The following is a 21,953-nucleotide window of genomic DNA, read 5'->3' as shown; positions in this document are numbered from 1 at the left end:
TAACGCTTGCAGTTGCTTTTAAATACAAAAAAAATTACCACATCTTTAAATAGCACACTTATCGTTTACAACATTTAAAGAAATTGAAAACCCTCCATAATTTTCAAATTGCTCTTGGTTTACTGTCAAGAACAACTAAATCAATAAAGTATTCAAATTATCAAACATAAAAGGATGCTAAGAGGCCATCCACGCCAAGACGTGTATTCCGAGCTGGTATCTTGAAAACTGTTTTCATATCCACAGTGACAAATGTGACAAACCAAACCAGACCACTCACTTCAAAGGTGAGGGATGGGGTTGTGTGCAAATGAGCTCTAATCTCAAGATAGTGTTCATATTTCGATGGGTTTTCTTTAAGACAATATTTCATTGGTTTTAAAATATTGTGGATGGATTCAGAGACATTAACACTTGAAATGAATCTGTGACATTTGATGTACTTTTTTTCTTATCTGTTGACATAAGTAAACGGGATGCGTATTGGGTCCTGCTTCGGCAGACAGCTAGCATAAACAATAATGTTTATACAAAATAAATGAATGATGGGGTGGAAGATGTCACAGTTACAAGAAGATTCAGAACACACAGAGAACAAAGACTTAATCTGAAAACTGACAATAGAGTGGAGTCCAAAAAGTCTGAAACCAAACCAAACTTTTTTTTTTTCATTTAAACCTGGAAATAAACAGTTTTTGGATTCTGGAAATTTTTATAGATTATAATAATGTAGAAAAATGTAAGACTGCAATATTTCAAAATCACTAATGGGCTCCCACTGTAAACTAATCCCCTAATGGACTCATCTCAAAACCCACCATAATGTAAACAAAATGAAGACCAAATGAATATTACCATGGGTAATTATGTTTAATGTTAAATTAAAATTTTGGGTAGGACAGGATTAAAGTCAGATGCCCTGATACAGTACACTCGTCCTGCCATGTAATATCTTGAATGTTGAATCTGTTTCCAGTAAAACACTACTGTGAATTAAACAAACAAATTGTGCATGCCAGGTTTATGTGTAGATGGGGATAACGGTGCATGGCGAGGACGTGCTATTTTGTTCATAACAAAAACAAAGGTGTGTGTCATATTTTGGAAGATTTTAGAAGCCTCATCTTCTTTTAGAAGCCCCCATTCAAGGAACGCAAATGAGCCTGCCTCAAGAGATGATTGTTAACAGATTTACAATTGGTCCATCAACCTGCTTGTGTCAGGATCCACTGAGCACATCCAAAAATGCTTTTGTCTGACTCTATTCAACCCTGAGAAATTTTCACATTCAAAGTTTTTGAAAAATCAATGACTTGTCCATCATGTTTCTGTTTGATAGAACTCACAGCACTCAATCCGAACACCTTTTACAGCTTTTTCATTCAGACAACATTTTTAGTATTGCATTAGTTTCTTATGTTGAAATCCTAAAGCATAACAGAATTCATTTTCAGATTGTCAGAAAATCTAGCACAAATGATTTACAGTAAGATTGTGTCACAAGATTTATAGTAAGACTGGCAGTACTGGCAAGATTTACAATGACGTGATTCTTCGATGTAAATGTGGATTAAGTAGGAATGCAGGATAGTAAAACAAACTACAGGGCAGGAATTGTGGATTGAAAGGCTGGGACAAGACTTGTGTGGCTGGTTTTCAGATGAGCCCTGTTTTTGGCTTGTCAGTCAGTTCCTAAATTTGATGTAGGCCTATATTGTTAATATTTGTTTACAAATTTGCACATGCAATTTCATTGGAAGTCAGGATGGTTTCTTGAGTTGTATGAGTATGTGTGTCAAGTAGTTTAATAAGTTAACTGAGTCATGACGGGAAGTCATACATCAGGTTGTGTTGTACACGTTATTTGAACAGAAAGTTCTTACAGTAACTTATAGCGGCTCTACAATTATGCTCTAAAAGCATTTGAGAAGCACTAATATAAAGTACAATAGGACTAAACATTGTCAAAATTTAAAACACTTCTCATTTACCAACTCCTTAGATAAGTCCAAAGAGAAATAAGGATTCTGTAAAAATATCAAATGTTTACCTGTAATACTGTAATATTTTCAGAATATCACATCTTTTTTGCAATCTCATGCAGAAACTTTTCTAGGAATCTGAATTAAACATGCTTTTTGTTGTCTGACCCACGTTTTAACAAGCATTTTAATTATCCAAGTTTAACGTGACAGAAAAAATGCAAATAACCAAGCATGCTTGAAAATTGAAAAACTAGTCTGCATATTTTAAACTCTATTTACCCAGAGGTGCTTCATATGGAGAATAGACTACTCTATTCTGCTAAAGAGTGTAATAAGGAAGTAATTTAATATAATGTTTAATAGTTAACTGATATGGTTCTTTGTTAATTGTATATAAGATAATCAGCTTATTATTAACACAGAATAAACCACCAGGGCAACGAGGCTTCTGATGCAAGTGCCCAAGATTGTTAAATCATAGAAATAATTATACAAATACACTTGATCACGGAACACATCCATTGACCAAACAGGGTCAACTATTTCAAAGTGCTGTATATTAAAAGCATTTTTAATGCTTATTACCAATCAAAGGAAAGCATAGGTGTCTAAATGACTTCACAGAGAGATTTACACAGCTGTTTCAGACAAGTCCTCGCCACAACAGGCTATTAGATATAGACTTTTATATCATATTTATTTATTTTTCATATTTTCTATTTGTTGAGATTTAATGTTTTATCTAGATAAATAGCCTAGCTAAATGCTATAGCTCGAAAGACAGTTGAGATGAGAGTTGCACATGTGTGCACCTTTATGTGTGTGTGTGTGTGCGTGCGTGCGTGCGTGCGTGTGTGTGTGTGTGCCTGTACGTTCTCCATTTCATATTGCTTTTTAGGTTATTCTGTGTGTGTTCAAAATATGTTCTCTTTTTGGCTTTTCTGTTGTTTTCTAGTACAGCTGCTTTGATGCAATGCAAATGTAAAAAGCTCCATAAAAATAAAATAGACTTGACTTGAGTACTGAAGTACAGTATAATAACGAAGAACAGAAGACTTGTTTTTTTCAAACCTGATTATATTATATGGTGCTTTGACTTGTATATTTATTACACAAAATGATGACAGATTTAAAGTGGTGTTATTTTTAAGGTCAGGTCTGGTAAATATTTGATAAATTAGGTCACTTCGATTAACTAAAAGTGGCCCAATATGCATAGTATAGTGTAGAATGATAATTATGGTCAAAAGACCACATCAATCTGTGACGGCTGTATTACCCTGTTTTAATGACATGACAGACAATATGTTGCAACGGAAAGTGGTAACAATCACAAGCAGTACCTTTCTAAACAAACAAGCGCAAACAGTGTGTAGACGCGGGTAGACGCGCGCCCTCTGCTGTCTCATCCAAATAAAATATAGTCACGGAGTTTCTTACATAAACACGTTCTTTCTTTCTTTCTTTCTTTCTTTCTTTCTTTCTTTCTTTCTTTCTTTCTTGGTGTACGGTTGAGAAGAGGAAAAAACACTATGAGCTCCCTCTAGCGTACATTCACGGTCAGTTTAAAGTAGGCTATTTAAACCCTTTCAACACATCCTAATACTGTGTATGTACATACAATACATTTTAGAATGAATAAAAGACAGAACTTTTTATACTGACAGATGTCAACACACAAATCCCGAGTTAGCTATATTTAGGTGAGGTTTCTTTGACTTTCCAAGCTGTCCTGCTGTTTGTGATTTTCAATGCATGCAACTGTTGAAGTTTTCACCAAGTATAATACATGTTGTTTTGTCAGTGTGGCAAAACAATCCCATATTAATTAATGTATATAATTAATGCATAAATGCTTTTTGTGCACATTCAGTTAGTCTTTGGTAAAACACATTATTGGTTCTATTCCTCTTTGATCCACACATATCCAATTTGTGTTCCAAAGTTGACTCCATCTCTTACGTGGGAGAAGAATAATTCAGGCTGACAGGAAGTGCAAAGTGTGGAACCGGTTTCATTTGGGATTTGGATGTTCTCAATGTGTTCTGGCTTAAGTCCACCTCTCTCCAGTAGAACTCTTGGAAAAAGGAATCGGACTGTAAGACATGCTGCTTTTTAACACATGTCTAAAAAGAAAATGTATCTGTATACACAATAAAACAACATATTTCTAACCCCGCCCACTTTTAATTTCTTAATTTAATTTAGTCAGTGATTAATCATTATTTCTTCAAATATTCTTTTACAGAAATGTAAAACAAGCCCATCAATCACAATTTTTTATTTTATTAATGTGAGTACAGTGAGGAAATGGTATGACCTATGCGGCAGACACAGAGGACAGCAGCATGATGCCATTTTATGATGATCAATAAAACATGTCTCCAGTGTACTGTTAAAGTCGAAGCAGGATTTCATTGATGCCCTTTTATGCTTACCTGGTTGTGAGTCTGATATCAACATAAGGTGTAGGTGACTCCATGTGTCTTACACAATCTGGATGTATGGCATAAAACTCTGTAGCTGAATGTTGCTCCAGAGTAAAACAGCACGGTCCCACAGAAGGCCCAATCACACATACAATGTTTTCAGGCCTACTGGCAAACTCTGACACCATAGCATTCACTGTTGCCATGGCAATTCCCATGAGGGTTCCTTTCCAGCCTGAAACATGAACAAGAAATACTAGATAAACAAGCATTTTATACTTGTGTTGTATATCTGGTATATCATCTCATATGCATTCTAAGTGCTGACTTGTACCTATAACCTAACATTTCACACTGCTGTCCCATAACCAATATTTTTTTTTACATCAGTTTTACAAGGATTATGTACACAGGTCCAGGAATTATACCAGAGTCCCTTTCAATGAAAGTCAATTCTCTCTGTGGCCATATGTGCCATGCCCCAGAGCAGTTTCGATCACAACAAAACAACATATTTCTGACCCCCTATTAACCCTGACATCAACTCCTCAATTGTTTTTACAAGCAAACGTCACATCCTCCATTCAGTTATATAACCCCACTGTTATATCTTTCGTATTAAGATATAGATTTAGATATTTAGATATACCAGCAGTTTCTGTAAATGGGTTCAGGTACAAATTAATGCATGGATGTACACATTACGTATGTACAATATTTATATATAAACATATGGTAATGCAATTTTTAAAAAATCATTATAATTAATAATAATTTTCTAAACTGTGGTAAAATGTGACCTGGACATGTTTTTGTGAGATTCCCATTTAACAGACAAGATGACTCACCTGCATGTGCTACTCCAATGACCTTTTTTACAGGGTCAGTGAACAGCAGCGGCATGCAGTCAGCTCCTGGTGCTGCTATGACAACGCCTGCTTGGTTGGTAACCATTCCATCATAACTGTCGGGTGCAGGTTTGCCCATCACCCACACATCATTTGCATGATTGCACTGAAATAAATAACAAAGATACATAGAATTGTACATACAATGATGCGACAGAGCTATAATTGTGGTGTTTTGTCAATTATTTGGGTTTATAACTAAAAATAATTGGTCAATAGATCACATTTTCTTTGTGGTAAAATACCTTTATGAGGTTAAACTGATGAGGTTGAAATCCAGCCTGTTGGCCAAGGCGGCGGAGATTTTCAGACACCACAGCTCTGGAGTCTTTGCGCCAAGGATTGCAAAAGAGGTTCAGTGAGCTCAAAGTGTTAATGTAAGATATACCTCCGGTCCGAGTGGTGAAGCCATGAGCAAAACAGTCTTTGAGTAAGAAGGAAAGACAGATATATAGAATGATATGTATTATTATTGATATTTTCCACATTTTAGAATATAGAAAAAATGAAATAACACAAATGCAAGAGATTAATTAGACCAAAAATTGTTAATTCAATTCAATTCATTTTTTTATATAGCGCATTGTTCCAAAGCAGCTTTACAGGAGAAAATAAGAAAAACACAAAAACACAAAAAAGGTAAAACACAGCAGAGTGCATGGTGTTTATAGAACAAGCAAGATCATTCTAGTAAATAATATCTAATAAATGCAGTCTCCCGGTGGTTTATTTAGCATATTATGCATTAAGTGAATGCTTGGCTGAAAAATCTAGATTTAAATTTAATGTAAATAAATAAATGTGTCTGACCCTCGAATAGTATCGGGAAGGCTATTCCAGAGTTTAGGTGCTACGTATGAGACAGCTCTGTCCCCTTTGGTGTATTTAGTTATTCTAGGTGTTATCAAAAGTCCGGAGTTTTGAGATCTTAGAGAGCGTGATGGGTTGTAATGTGGTAGAAGCTCTGTTAAGTAGGTAGGGGCTAAACCTTTTAAGGCTTTATAAGTAATTAAAAGAACTTTAAAGTCAATACGATACTTAATGGGTAACCAGTGAAGGGATGATCAAATTGGGGTTATGTGATCGTATTTTCTGGACCTGGTTAGAACTCTGGCAGCTGCATTCTGAACTAACTGTAGTGTGTTTATTGATGATGCAGGACAACCACTAAGTAGTGCATTACAGTAGTCAAGTCTTGAGGTCACAAATGCATGAATAAGCTTCTCTGCGTCAGCAACACATAGAATATTTCGTAATTTGGCAACATTTCTAAGGTGGAAGAATGATGTTTTTGTGACATTTGAGATGTGATTTCCAAATGATAGGTTGCGGTCTAATATAACGCCTAGGTCTTTAACTGTATTTATAGAGTAACAGTGGAGTAACAGTGCAGCCTTCAATTTGCAGGTTATAATCCGAAATATTCTGTTTACGTGTCTTTGGTTCGATAAGTAATAGTTCTGTTTTATTAGAATTTAAAAGAAGGAAATTACTAGTCATCCAATGTTTTATATGTCCGATGCACTCTGCCAATTTGGATAGCTGGAAGGAATCATCTGGTCTTGATGAGATATATAGATGAGTGTCACGGAAGGTGTGTGGAAGAAGAGAACCCAAGCGCAGACAGGCAGTGAAGGGGTTAACACAACAAGGCTTTATTAATACACGAAACAAAAACACCCACAATGGGGAAAACGAAACAGATATATATATATAAAACAAAAGACTTCCCACGTTTGGGCAAAACGTAAAACAAGAGAAGCAAAAAACCTAACTCAAAAACTCGACCAAACGTCTTACAAAAAAACACGGCAGGGTAATCAAGGCAAACACAAAACTCAAGATTCACAGACAAGGCAGAGAACAGAAACAAGGGTAACAACACGAGCACACAAACAAGGTACACACCAAACGTAGTACAATCAATACACGCGCACAGGACCATGAGCACGAACATTCACATGCAAACGTAATCCACGAACACAAGACAAAGAAACAAGAGGGTATTTATAGGGAGAGACAAACGAGGGATAATGACACAGGGCAGGTGTGGGTAATAAAACACTCAGGGAAAGATAACAAGGAAACGAGAGGAGCGGGGCCAATGACGAGACACGAGAAAACACATGAGAAGTAAAAACAAACAACTCATGGTTTTCTCACATAAAACCTAAGGACTCTGCCCCGATCCCGCCACATGACTAGAATTTCATAAACAAGACGGTGGGAACGTGACAGCTGAGAATCATCTGCATAACAGTGGAAGCTAATTCCACACTGTTAGACTTTGCTGTAGTTTTTACAATTAGTACCACAAAATGCCCAGTAAAATACTGTAATCTTTTGTTGTTGTCAGCAACTTTGGCTCAGTGTTTCTGTCAGCAACGTGGCTGGACTGAGAGAAGGTAGGGAAAAAAACTGAACAAATACTCAATGGTGGCCTCTATTGGCCAACACCTATAATCCTGCCAGTAGAAAACTAAACATAAGTCTCAATAGCGGCCACTAGTGGCCAACACATGTCCATAATCCTGACAGGACCCCGCCCTCTAGGAACGGCTCCTGACGTTCCTCCTAGGATGGTCAGTACAACGAGATTGGAACTCCCTAATTAACTCTGGATCCAGAATATCCTTGTAAGGAACCCAGGAGCGCTCCTCTGGTCCATAGCCTTCCCAGTCCACCAGATACTGAATAGATCTCCTTACTCGTCGGGAGTCCAGAATCCTGTGGACTGTGTATGCTGGCTGACCCTTGATGATACGAGGTGGAGGGGGTGGTCTGACTGCAGGAACAAAAGGGGAACACACAACAGGTTTTAACAAGGACACATGGAAAGTTGGATTAATTCTTAGAGACCTGGGTAAAAAAAAACGATAAGAGACAGGGTTGACTTTCCTTGCGATGCGAAATGGGCCAATGTAACGATGGGCCAGCTTCCGGGATTCCACACACAAAGGCAGGTTTCTTGTTGAGAGCCAAACCCTCTGGCCAGGACGAAAAGCAGGTGCTGGTCGACGACGCTTATTGGCCTGTCTTTGATACTGCTGAGAGGCCTGGAGAAGCCTGCGCCGAGCCTTGCTCCAGGTCAAGCGGCAGCGTCGAATAAAGTGTCGAGCAGAGGGAACCCCAACCTCCTTTTCTTGATCTGGGAACAGAGGGGGTGCAAATCCAAACTGGCACTAAAATGGGGACATTCCAATGGGTGAGGAATGCAGTGTGTTATGGACGTATTCTGCCCACATGATGAATGATGCCCAGGAGGTTGGATTATCCACTGCCATACACCTCAGATTGGACTCCAGGTCCTGGTTAAATCTCTCTGTTTGGCCATTGGACTCTGGGTGGAATCCAGAGGACAGGCTCCTTGTTGTCCCCAACAGTTGACAAAAAGCATGCCAGAAATGGGAGGAAAACTGCGGTCCGCTCCGTGACAATGTCCTGTGGAATTCCAAAGACTCGAAACACATAGTTAATAACTATCTCAGCTGTCTCTTTAGCAGAAGGTAACTTGGGTAGGGGAATAAACCTGCAAGCCTTTGAGAATCTGTCCACAATAACAAGGATGGTGGTGTTACCTTGAGATGGTGGAAGTCCTGTAATGAAGTCTATAGAAAGGTGAGACCAAGGTCAATGTGGTATGGAAAGAGGATGGAGCAGTCCTCGAGGTGAATGGCGAGGCACCTTCCCCTGATTGCAAGTGGGGCAAGCAGCTACATACGCTTTAACATCATCCCCAATATTAGACCACCAAAACTTTCTCAGGAGGAACTCGAGGGTCCGAGCAGAGCCAGGATGGCAGGTCAAACAGGAGCTGTGACCCCATTGAAGTACCTGGGAATGGACAGTGCTGGGAACAAACAAACAGTTAGCAGGCCCCCCTCCAGGATCAGGCTCTTGGGCTTGGGCATGTCTTACCGTGGCTTCAATCTTCCACCTGACTGATGCCATCACCTTAGAGCTTGGGATGATGGGTCCTACTGATTCCTCTTGATCAGTGGACAAGTAAACTCGAGATAGGGTATCAGGTTTTAGGTTCTTGGATCCTGGGCGGTATGACAGAACAAACTGGAACCGGTTGAAAAACAGAGACCAACGAGCCTGTCATGGATTGAGTCTTTTGGCTTGTTGGATATACTGCAAGTTCTTATGGTCAGTTAGGACTAAAAAAGGGTGTTGAGCCCCCTCAAGCCAATGCCTCCATTCTTCGAGGGCCAGCTTAACTGCCAAAAGTTCCCGGTCTCCTACATCATAATTCCTCTCAGTGGGTGATAGACGATGGGATAGGAAAGCACATGGGTGCATCTTGTTGTCCTCCTCTCGTTGAGAGAGAATAGCTCCCCCTCCTATATTTGAGGCATCCACCTCAACCACAAAAGGCTTCTCAGGATCTGGGAGAGTCAAAATGGGGGCAGAGGTGAAGTGGGACTTGAGTTCCATGAAGGCATTTTCTGTCTCAGAGTTCCACAGGAACTTCTTATCCGTACCCTTAGTGAGAGCTGTAAGTGGAGCTACTACAGCACTGAAATTGTGAACAAATCTGCGGTAAAAGTTTGAAAATCCTAGGAACCGTTGAACATCCTTGACTGAGGCAGGGGTGGGCCAGTCTGAACTTTCTTGGGATCCATTTGGATGTTACCTGGGCTAATAATGAATCCTAGAAACTGTACTTGGGATACATGAAATTCACATTTCTCCGGTTTAATGAACAAATGGTTATCCAGGAGGCGACGAAGAACCCTTTGGACATGCCCAATGTGCTCCTGCAGGGACCCTGAGAAGATCAAAATATTGTCTAGGTAGACAAATACAAACTTGTTAAGCATGTCCCGGAGAACATCATTGATCAAGGCCTGAAACACGGCTGGGGCGTTGGTGAGGCCAAAAGGCATAACAAGGTATTCATAATGCCCTGTGGGAGTATTGAATGCTGTTTTCCATTCATCCCCTTGCCTTATGCGCACTAGATGGTATGCATTGCGCACTAGATGGTATGCATTGCGCAGGTCAAGCTTGGTGAAGATTAAGGCTCCTTGAAGCAATTCAAAAGATGTGGCCATGAGAGGTAATGGGTAGCGGTTCCTGACGGTTATCTTGTTAAGGCCTCTGTAATCTATACATGGTGGCAGGCCACCATCTTTTTTGGCCACAAAGAAGAACCCTGCACCAGCAGGGGAAGTGGAAGGCCGGATGAATCCTGCTGCGAGGGATTCCTTGATGTAACTGTCCATGGTCAGTCGCTCGGGAGGGGACAGAGAGAAAATACGACCTCTAGGGGGAATGGTACCAGGGAGCAGGTGTATGGCGCAGTCATAAGAACGGTGAGGTGGTAATGTGGTAGCTCTGCGTTTACTAAAAACTTCCTGAAAGTCATGATACACATGGGGAACTCGAGAAAGGTCAATAGGTTCTTGAGAATCGGGAGTGTTACCAAGGGAACACTGAAAAATACAAGTGGCGTGGCAGGTAGGTCCCCATTCTAGGACTGTGTTGGTGGACCAATCGAAGTGGGGATTATGCTGAAGGAGCCAAGGGTGACCTAAAATCACAGGGAAGTCAGGGGACTGGATCAGGTGGAAAACTATCTCCTCCTGGTGTTGGGAAATGGAAAGGCGTAAAGGGGATGTTTGATAGGTTACCTTTCCTTGGCCTAAAGGACTTCTATCCAGGGCAATAACTGACCAGGGAGAAGGAAGAGACTTACACGGAACATTGAGCTTGGCGGCTAAGAGACTGTCCATAAAATTACCGTTTGATCCTGAATCCACCCAGGCCTGTAAACTGTGGTGCTGATTGCCAAAAGAAAGTGTGATGGGAAGAAATAATCCTGAGTTGGTAAGGGGGGAGGATAAGGTGGCTCCCGTCACAGCTCTCCCCTGCCTGCACAGGATGGACCTTTTCCCGAAAGTTCAGGGCATGTGGCACGAAAGTGTCCAGACAGGCCACAGTAAAGGCAGCGTCGCTCCCTCATGTGGCGATCACGCTCAGCAGAGGAAATCCTTGTTCCACCCAGCTGCATGGGCTCTGGAATATTGAGGGAAGCTTGAGCCATAGGATATGGTGGTGTTGGAATGGTAAGCTTACGGTAGCACTCTCTTTCTCTTATCCGGTTGTCTAGATGGTTTGCCATCTTTATGAGTGCCTCAAGGCCATCTGGGGGTTCTCGGGTAGCAAGCTCATCCTGGAGGCTTTCTGAGAGGCCTTTCTGGAAGCATACAATGAGAGCCTCTGCATTCCAGCCACTTGAAGCCGCGATGGTGCGGAACTGGATGGCATACTCCGCTACGCTGCGATTACCTTGCTGAAGAGACAAAAGCTCTCTTGAGGCCTCCCGGCCTTGGAGAGGGTGGTCAAACACCCGTTTAAACTCTTCCACAAAAGAGGCGTAACTAAAACAGAAGGGGCTTTTGGCCTACCAGACAGAGGTGGCCCAGGACAGGGCTCTTCCAGACAAGAGGGTGATAATATAAGCAATTTTGGCTCTATCTGAAGGAAAGGATGATGGCTGCAGCTCAAAGGTCAGGGCACACTGGGTGAGGAAACCATTACAAGCAATCGGATCCTTAGAGAAACGCTGAGGTGGGGGTAATTTTGGCTCTACTAAAAAACTGGGGTTTGGGGCTCTGCCTGATGTGTGGTAGCAGGTGTGACTTGGACAGGAGTGGCCGGTAGTCGACGAAAAATCTCTTGAAGAGAAGACATGATTTCAGACAGCAGGCCATCATGTTTGGCCATCAAAGCCTCGTGCTGGGCTAAGGCAGCCTCCTGGCGAGTGACTGCCCCAATGAGATCCTGTGCTCTGAGCGTTTCTGCTGGATCCATGTCTTTGGCTCAGTGTTTCTGTCAACAACGTGGCTGGTTTGAGAGAGTTAAGGAATCCAGATGCAGAAACGAGTTGAAGGCAAAAGTAACTTTAATGAGTCAAATGAATGTATCCACCAAAGTAAGCAATTAGTCCACAAAAAAGGAAGGCAAGGATCTTCATGAAAACAATAGTTGCTTCAAGTTGTCCCCACTCAACATAACACAGGAGAGTGACAAAAGGGTAGAACAAAACAAAAATCAAAAAACATTGTCTGGAGGATTCATAGAAAAAGAAAACTGAAAAGCTTACAAAGATACACACAGAGGAATGCTCCTCCACTTACAAACACTGAGCAGAGAATAGAGAAACAGAGCCACTTAAGTACACATGAAGAAAACAAGGCACAGGTGAAAACAATAACTAATCACAAAGGCAGGGAAAAAAAACTGAACAAATACTCAATGGTGGCCTCTAGTGGCCAACACCTATAATCCTACCAGGAGAAAACTAAACATAAGTCTCAATAGCGGCCACTAGTGGCCAACACAAGTCCATAATCCTGACAGTTGTTGTTAATTACTGTAATATGCATTGCATTGTTGGTATTTTTATGACGTGATATTGTAATTTACAGTGGTACACTGTATTTTGGGAATTTACAGTATTCTACTGTTGACACAATAGCAGTAGTGTTACTGTATTTGAAGACTGACTTTTATCAGTGAAGATACAAAAAAGTGTCACTTAAACTTTAGCATATAGAAACATTTTAAATTGGCAATTGTTTAAGAAACAGAAAAGGATAACTACAGCACGCAAGCCTGAAGCCAAATGTGACCCTGGATCACAAAACCAGTCTTAAGTAGCACGGGAACATTTTAGGTAAAAGACAAAAATACATTGTGTGGGTCAAAATTATCGATTTTTCTTTTATGCCAAAAAGCATTAGGGTATTAAGTAAAGATCATGTTCCATTAAGATATTTTGTAAATTTCCTACCTTAAATATATAAAAACTTTATTTTTGTGAGTGGATGGCCTGCCACAGTGCCCCTGATTAACAACTTCAAAGGCAATTTTCTCAATATTTAGATTTTTTTGCGCTCTCAGATTCCAGAGTTTTAAACGGTTGTATCTCAGCCAGATATTGTCCTATTCTAACAACTCATATGTCTATAGAAAGTTTATTTATTCAGCTTTCAGATTATGTAAAAATCTCAATTTCGAAAAATTGATCCATAAGACTGGTTTTGTTGTCCAGGGTCACAAATTTGAACTTACTACGGCGAAAGCGTGTAAAAACCGTGGAGCTGGCAACCCTGGCATGAGCACGAACGTTGGTCCGTCTGACTGAGAGCAACACCGGAGGGTCGGCTGACAGAAGGTGCGGCTGACAGAAGGTGAGAACTGCTAAAAAACGTTTTTCTGTAAAATACCTAGCGAAATGTTAATAGTTCCTGTATACGTTTAGTTTTGCTTAGTTAAATTTTCATTTAAATATTAACGCTACTGCTGAGGAGAAATATTTCCACAGCAACAGCAGTGGAGCAGTAAAACTGCATAAAGTTTATAATAGCACTGTTATTTTGTCACAAAATTTAGTTTTAAGACTTTTTTAGGTGAGAATGTGTGTTTTTAAAGTTCAAATATGCAGCCAGTTAATAAAGTTAGCGTGTTTTTAAAAATTGGCGCGGACGAATTCGGAGACCCGGCGCTTAGCACTCATGTACGTTACCCCGCTCAACGCCGCATAACATCGGCAAATGCTCCGAAGTTCACCGCTGCATGGCTATGATGTCTCTGTAGCTGCTAACCATGCGATATATTTACTTTTTAATATCTAACGGTCATTTTACTTCGTTTAAATGTAAAGCAAAACTAAAATGGGACTTCATGTATTTGATATTGCAGTTGAGTGACGGCGTACTCTACTGTTCCATTTGTAATAACTGGTCTGCGTCCTCCCGTCCTCGCAAGATTGAACCCCCGAGTCCGAACTTGCCCAGTAATGATGTAGGTAAACAGAGTAACATTTGAGCATAAGTAGGTTGACCTGTCTTTATTAACTCACACAATAATGACTACATAAGTTGTGAGAATGGTAAAATATTCTAAATAAACCCCTATGTTATGTGGCAGTAAGTTGGATTTAATGTATGGTTTTGGGGAAAATAAAATGATGTAATGTATAATATAATTACAACCAAGAAATTTTATTGTGCCCATTTTTTTTGTTTTCAAAAACAGAAGAGCCTTAAATGGAACAAAGACATCAAAGCCCTGCTCTGTCAAATGGACTGTGAAAGCAGAGGAATGTACAACTACCAGGTCGCCATCATTGCCATTCTTCTGTTGATGAAGTAGCCTTCAAGAACAGGTACAAATCTTATTTTATTCAAAATTTAATTTATCCTGTTTCTCTTTAATAAAAATTACTTGCAATATCTGTAAGGCTTTACGTTTTGGGTTTGCAGCCAACATCCACCAAGATGTCTGAGGTGACAACACAGACCACAAGTTATTATGCTAGGTATGAAAAAAATCTATATTGTGAGAATATGCTGTGATATTCTATTAAATGCCGTAAATGAGCTGATATTTTTATTTCATGGTGTATTTTGATGTCTGCAACCTACAGGATGGTCAGCATTGAGGGCTAGGTCTTCTATGAAGCTATCCATCTGTATGCCTTTGTCATTTGTTAATCTGGAGTATCAGCATGCACTATGCGGGTGATGGTACAGAGGTGAGTAGTTCAATGCATATGCTATTTTATAGAAAATGATACATATGAAGAATATATCCATTGGCTTTTGGTTTAAATTAGTTTAAATGACAGTTTAAATGAGAGAAAATCCATGACTATTTTTCACACATTTATTTTTGTTTCTCTTCAGATCGTCTGTCTAGCAATGTACCAGTTCAGCACCAGAACAGTACAAGTACAAGTGCCAGTTCAGCACCAGAACAGAGATAAGCCTAGAATGGATCTTGTAAGCTTTGTGCCTGTAGACTCATTAACATTATACTGGTGTGTTTTGTTATATATATAATAGATTTTGAACCATAATATTGGCTGTATTTACAGTGTTTGACTTATTGTTTGATTATTCTTAAAGATACTGTTTTATTGTTATGATTTTATCAGTTGCCATCAGGCACTGCTGTATCACATTGTTAAAAAAAGCCATTATTAATGGATGCAACTAATAATAATGTACTGAATAAAAAAGATTACTGTTGTACATGGATTTATGTCACTTATTTTGAATTAAAGAACTTAACAGTATTCATGTAAACTAAGCATAGAGATTTTGTACCGCTAGTGCCACATATTGTATAATAATATGAAATGTAAATAATTGTAAAATTATTATGAAGGAATGCATTTTACATTACTATTTAGTAAGTTATAATTACAGTAAAATTACTGTAAGGTTATTATACTGTGAAGCCAAATTGTGGTAAGAGTATTATGCTGTACAAAGATATTAGAGTATGGATATTATACTGTAAAAAGAAGTTGTAGTAAAGTCATATTACTGTAAAGTACATATACAGCTAAGCTACTGTAGAGGGGAACTTACAGTAAGTCACTGGCAATAGTGCTGCCAGTGAGTTACCACAAAAATACAATGAAAAGTCTAACAGTGCATGTTTTCTAATAATGTTGCCAAGGGGCAGCATGTATATGGAGAATAGCAAGGGTCCTAAAACCATCTTGTATTTTAACTTGTTTAAAGAAGCTCTGCACCCTCTGGGCAATCTCTTAACCTAACAAGGTGCATTTTTATAGATTATTGAAGGATTTATAAAACATGCATCTTAACACGGAATGGCAAATTAAAGATTATAGCCTAATAACAAAGGTTTGTTGCTTGTTTTCTTTGATAGCAATTACTTTCCAGAGCAGATCTTGTAGTTGCATACAGTTGAACTAAAAATAAAAAGGTTTTAAAAAAGAAACAACCAACCTGAAATTAAAGGCGACCTAATACTTGTGATATCTCCTTTGACCGCTGGAAGGTGCCGCAAAAACGTGTTAACCTCACGTTTAACTTCAGCGATCTGTGTGCAGTTGATCGTGGGATCCCCCAGTGGACAGGACAGATTGTCAAATACGATAATGTATTCAAAGGTATATGCCAAAGTGAAGATGAGCTCCTGGTAGACCTGAAACATTTCTCTTCCGTGGGTCGAAGTGATGATCTTTACATCTGCAATTTCCTTTTTGTCTATAGCCTGTTTCAATGAGTACAGCGAGGCACAAAGAGAGCTTTTGCACAGAATCTGTGGTGAATTCTGTAAACCAACACACGTCTCCCGAATAGAGTTTCTTGGAAATCTGTCCGTTCCCGTGGAGTTATCTTGGAGTACTGTAACGAAGATAGGATCCTGCGACCCATTCTCAGGATTTGCACAAAACTTTCTCATGCGCTTCTCCAAACAAATATCGTACTCTGAACAATTTAGATGCGTAAGATCCACAACTGTAACGGTGGCCATCTCCGTTTTTTGCGCAATCTTGCGTCGAGCGCTCGCGTTAAATTATCATTACGCGCAGCAACGTTTAGGTCGCTTTGTTTAGTATAAAGGATCTGTGGGAATAAAGTCATACCACACCAGAATATAGGGTCGCAAACAAGGAACTTTGTGCGTTTACAACGCAAATAAAAATTTCCTCTAGTGTATTACTTCCTGAAAAGACCGTGGGACCGCCTTCAGTGGAAACTCCTCACCAGACAAGCTGCGCAGACGGGTTTACACAAGAAAGGCGTACATTTTCAAAAATCTCCAACTCCATTTGGATTTATCACACTTTGAAGAACATTTGGATTAATCACCAAAACAATTATCTTATTTCAATTTGTTACTTTGAACAGTCAGTTCATTAACACAATGAAAGATACAAGTTTCAAATTGAACATTGGTGCTAAATGAGTGTAGCCTACTCAACATTTGGCCATCAATTTTCATTAAAATCACAGTGAATTTAATTGTGATTTCATTTCTTTGTTGATTAGGCTCCTTGGGAGAAACTTACAAGAACATTGTGACAAAATCATTTTGTTTACTACACAGTAAGGCCATTTACTGTACTGTGAAATATAGTGAATAGTTACTGTGGTATTCCTTGCGTTTTTATTGGCTAAATGATAGAGCTGACAGTTGACTTTTGTAAGTTAACCACATTGTCAATCATGATGGCTTGGACTTTTGACATAGGACAGCACTGCCTACATTCCTCTGTTGCCTACACTTTTGCAGGTTCCATGTCAACCTCTATGTCTACCTCTTAACCTTCTGCAGGTTTTCCTCTTTTCTTCCAATTCTACCGCAATCTACGTTTTCATATAGCAGATTGCTATGGTTTGTAGCAACACACAGTTATCAGACCTGCCTTAGTAGGTTGCATAAACTGCTTGGACTAGTTTTACAAGTTAGTCATCTAATCCGGAAAGTAAGACTGTTTAGCCTTAATTGCTGGTCTTATTAGAAATAAGGTTTGCTAGTTTGAAAGGCAGTGAATGAAAAGTTTATACAACTAAAATACATACTGTATGTATGTGAATGCTTTGTGATTTTGAGTTTTGTGCTAACACAATTACAATTATGGTGAAATGTTACTGAAAAAAAATGCATTTAAAATAATCTGTTGTAGCAGACAGATTTCACACAAACACTTTCCTCAAACTTCCTCCTAAAACGGACAGAAGAATGGAGTTCAAAACTGTCTTAAATTAGGACTTTTGTTCTATCCTAAAAGTCGTGTCATCACATTTGTAATAGCTGTTGGGTAAACAACAACATGATAACACCACACTGCTACACATAAGCCGGTGAAATCACTATAAAGGTATTTCACAGTAGGTTAAAAGTTGACCTGTCCTACAAGGGTCTAGCCAATAAAATAAAGACGAGGTTGGGCCAAGTTACACATTTTAGGGCAAAGGGCAAAGATTTTTTAGGCTATATAAGCTTGGAGCAAGTTGTCAGATGTATTATATATTTAACATATTGTAATATTATACAACTAATGTACACTCCTTATTAAAACAGCTTTCTCTGAACAAAACTGAACAACACGCCACGTTTAGCTCAATTGTATTACTTTAACAGTGCAAAGGTCATGATCGGTTTTCATTCCAAGAGAACATACGTATATTCAGAGGTGGACGAAGTACACAACTTCCTTACTTGAGTGAAAGTACAGATACTACTGGTCAAATATTACTCCACTACAAGTAAAAGTTGTAAAGACAGATTCTTACTTGAGTAAAAGTACAGAAGTACGTGCTTTTAAAAGTACTCAAGTATTAAAAGTAAATTTCCTTTATGTCAGTTGTGCATTGTTTTATTGTCGTATACCTTATGCCTCTGAAGCAACCTACTGAATACACTGAGTAGCTCACAGTATCAGTTGTATTAAAGGAGTAGTTCACTTCAAAATTTGCCCCCATTGACTTTCCATAGTAGTTTTTATTCCTACTATGGAAAGTCAATGGGGGCAAATTTTGCAGTGAGCAACTCCTTTAAGAGCTTTATATGTTTAGCACACATATGTTTAGTTTAGATATAATCCTGTATGATCATTTAGCCTAATTATCCTCATTAGCCCCCTAGGCCTATATGTATTTATGAGCAGTGTTCTTTTATTTTGTATATTCCCTTTACCAGTTTTAGCAGCAATTTACCAGTAAGTAGTAAGGTTCTTGTAAATAGTAAAGTGTAGAAGCCATGTGTTTGTTGGACTTATTACCATAATTTAACTACAAACATAAACTATAGCTAGTATAATAATGAATATAATGAAACTATGGTATGTTTAGTTGCTGTGGTTTTACTAAAGATTATTAATTGGAGTATGGTTCCTATATTTAGAAAATGGTAAATTTGTGGATACTGTGGTTTTAATGCAAATACCATCCCTGCTGAAAAAAAACAATGAATTTTTTAATTAGAATGAGATTTTTAAATTAAATTCCTCTTTGTAGTGTGTTTTGGGTTTTATTCCAATAGGATTTACCATCCCAGCAATAGAATCCATCACATACAAGTAGACAACATAGTATCCATAGTACAATTCCCATTTATAACCATTAAATCCATTACATGTTATGTTGTATTTTGGGCAGGGTTCTATTGTTTTTATTTCAACAGGAATACTTCAACTATAGTTACTTCAGTAAAAACATCATTCATTTTCCAAATCGCTTTAAATGATATAGCAGCAGATCAGAAGTTAACACGCACGTGTAGCTCAAGGTGTATGTGATGCTTATTTACCGTTTAGCCGTTATGCCGATCATTTTCATGACAATGTTTCAACGATCTTTGACTGATCGTAACCCACAGATGATTACACCACACTTTAACATGTGCCTTTTTCCTCTTTTAATGTTCTATTTGCCTTTTCAGAGCGCTATCAACGATGTAGCAGCGCCTACGTTTACATTAGTTTAGCGGGGAAGATCCCAGAGTTGCCAGATTTGCGTTAAAAAATCTGCCAAATGGCCATTCAAAGCTTGCCGGAAAACCGCGAGCTTAGAAAAACTGAAGTACTTGGCAACAGTAAAAGGTCCTGGCAGATCGCAAGCCAGATAAATTGTGCACACAGGAAACCCCGCTGCATAGAAACCATTTTCTACTTTTGGACCTTTTTGTAAATGTAGTGGAGTAAAAAGTATGATATTTGTCTTTCAAATGTAGTCAAGTTAAAGTACAAGTACTCAGAAAAAAATAATACTCAAGTAAAGTACAGATACTCAAAAAGTGTACTTAAGTACAGTACTCAGGCAAATTTACTTCGTTACTGTCCACCTCTGCGTATATTATATAATTACATACTGCTTATGTTTATCTCGAATGCACTGTACTTTGGTGATGTAAATGTAAAATGTAAATGCACTTAAAATACAATGTCATTTGTTAATAGATTAGTCAGACCAAATATTTTCATCTCTTCTCCAGTTGCTTTAATGCCCTGTCACAGTGACAGTCGTGGCCATTTAAAGCGTTTTGCAAATACAGCCGCTTGTCTGTGGCCAACAGAGGGAGTACAATTACTAGATAATTTTGCCTATGCCCCGATAAGCCATGGTGCTCTCTGTCTGATCTATGCACAATAACCTTTTCTTCTATAATTAATCACACTGCATGTGATCGTATCTGTTTTCTCATAGATAGTGTGCTTTTTCAATTATAGGCTACTGAATATTCACACATAAGCAATAACAATTTAACTTTTAAATTGGTTTTTACTGAATGCATACAGTGTTATCAAAGAGTATTAATATTAAAACATCCTCGCTCATTTGGGGGTAGTTTTAAAATGTTTTCTGTAGGCTACAAATCACATTGCAGGACCCACAATTTTGTGAAACACACTTGCAGTGTTATGTTAGGCTAATGCTTGTGATGTGTCATGGAATAATCAATGTAATATTTTGTTCAAAAAAGCTAAATGAGTTTGTATGAGCTATTATATTCTCTCACATAAAACACTTCACATGATATCAAGATTTCTTATTCTTTCTTCGATACAAGGTTTACACATCAATTTTATTCAAGTATTTTGCACATGAAATATCCATGTTCATCTGAAGGCAGTTCGCTGTGGACTCGTGCACGCTGATCCGTGTCGCGCGCCTCTCAGTCTCTCGTAATAAGCGCGTGGAAACAGCAGCTGTGCCGTTAGATGCACCAGCACTGAAGAGCAGCGACGTGCAACATTTCGCCATTCAGCTCCATTCACGTTTATTTTGCAGGATTACACCGAATCACAGCAAGGATCGGACAGACTTTATTCAAAACGGTAAGTGCCGTTATTTCGAGCTTCACTGTTGCTGTTTTCTGTATTAGCTTCATTTGTACGTCCCAGGTCTTATAGCGTCTGCTAGTTTCTATTCTTCTCATTTCATCAGACTGAGCTCCATCACAATGTTTCCCCCTATCGAAGCATCAATAACATTTACCGGAGGCACGAGAATTTAATTATAGCATCTATTTTGTAATATTTTTCAAAATCGAATAAGCTGCGTGCCTCTGGCTTGAGACTGAATTAATATTATACTTGTTGAAATACTTGTTGAGACTGTATGAATATTTTAAATTACGTGTTACATGTTTTATAATTTTTTTTAAATGTAAGTTTCACGCTCTATTGTCTATTTCACGCTCTAACCTCGCGAAAGACCTCACTTATAGCAAGATACAAAGCGGGTTATTAAAGCGAAAAACGTTCACAAACTATTGCTAAGTTTTTCGGTTCGACGATGTTCAGAAACAGGCTATAAGGACAAGTGACGTGTAGAACATTATTACGAATTATTTAAGAGCTTAAGTATTCAGTGCCGTTTCGCATTTGGGATTTCAGATGCTTGCGCTGCTGTATGTATGTGTTCTGCTTCTTGGCTGATGCCCTTGATAACATGTCACCTGGGCAACCGCTTCAGCACCATGGAGAGAGTTCTGCCTGCTGGAGAAAGGTCTACATTCTAAAGAAACAAAAGTTACTCACTACCATCTGTTTGATTTCTCACTTTGTAGGGTATTATATTTTCTTTCCTTTTTTATAATTTTCGCTGTGGAACCACATGTCTGCTGAACAGATGGCTTAGCAAAGTCAATGCAAAATATTCAAATCCAAACTTAAATCAGACAAAGTTGAAAGAAAACCCTGTATTAAGGAGCTGTAAAGACAAAATATATAATGATATTTAATACTGAGTAAAATCATGGCTTGGCCTATTATTTAATATGATGTATTAATAAAATACTTGAAGTCATGGTGAAAATGATTTGCATGTGTTTCACCGCTGGACATT

At 38.7% G+C, this 21,953-nt stretch overlaps 2 protein-coding genes across 4 annotated transcripts in view; one reads left to right on the top strand and one right to left on the bottom strand.

Moving 5' to 3' along the window:
- Positions 1 to 3,328: 3,328 nt before the first annotated feature.
- lacc1 (laccase (multicopper oxidoreductase) domain containing 1) lies at positions 3,329 to 16,877 on the bottom strand. The gene is made up of 5 exons (XM_057336689.1): positions 16,101 to 16,877; positions 5,568 to 5,746; positions 5,263 to 5,428; positions 4,424 to 4,649; positions 3,329 to 4,062 (listed from the first exon to the last, which is right to left on the bottom strand). Exons 1-5 carry the CDS (start codon positions 16,630 to 16,632, stop codon positions 3,888 to 3,890), a joined length of 1,278 nt encoding a protein of 425 aa, XP_057192672.1. The 5' UTR covers positions 16,633 to 16,877; the 3' UTR covers positions 3,329 to 3,887.
- A 3,908-nt stretch (positions 16,878 to 20,785) lies between these two features.
- Positions 20,786 to 21,953, top strand: part of enox1 (ecto-NOX disulfide-thiol exchanger 1) — a 140,012-nt gene continuing 138,844 nt past the window's right edge. For 2 of the 3 annotated variants that reach the window (XM_057336773.1, XM_057336772.1), the window contains exon 1: positions 20,787 to 20,941. The gene's annotated coding sequence lies outside the window, so the exon portion shown is untranslated. Of the gene's footprint in view, positions 20,942 to 21,953 lie in introns of all 3 variants that reach the window. The other variant, XM_057336775.1, reaches the window with a different exon arrangement.

This window comes from Triplophysa rosa, linkage group LG6 (genome assembly GCF_024868665.1).
Source record: "Triplophysa rosa linkage group LG6, Trosa_1v2, whole genome shotgun sequence".
In the NCBI taxonomy this organism is placed as follows: domain Eukaryota; kingdom Metazoa; phylum Chordata; class Actinopteri; order Cypriniformes; family Nemacheilidae; genus Triplophysa; species Triplophysa rosa.
Note: the sequence above shows the minus strand (reverse complement) of the source record. Positions and strands in the feature narration are given on the sequence as shown.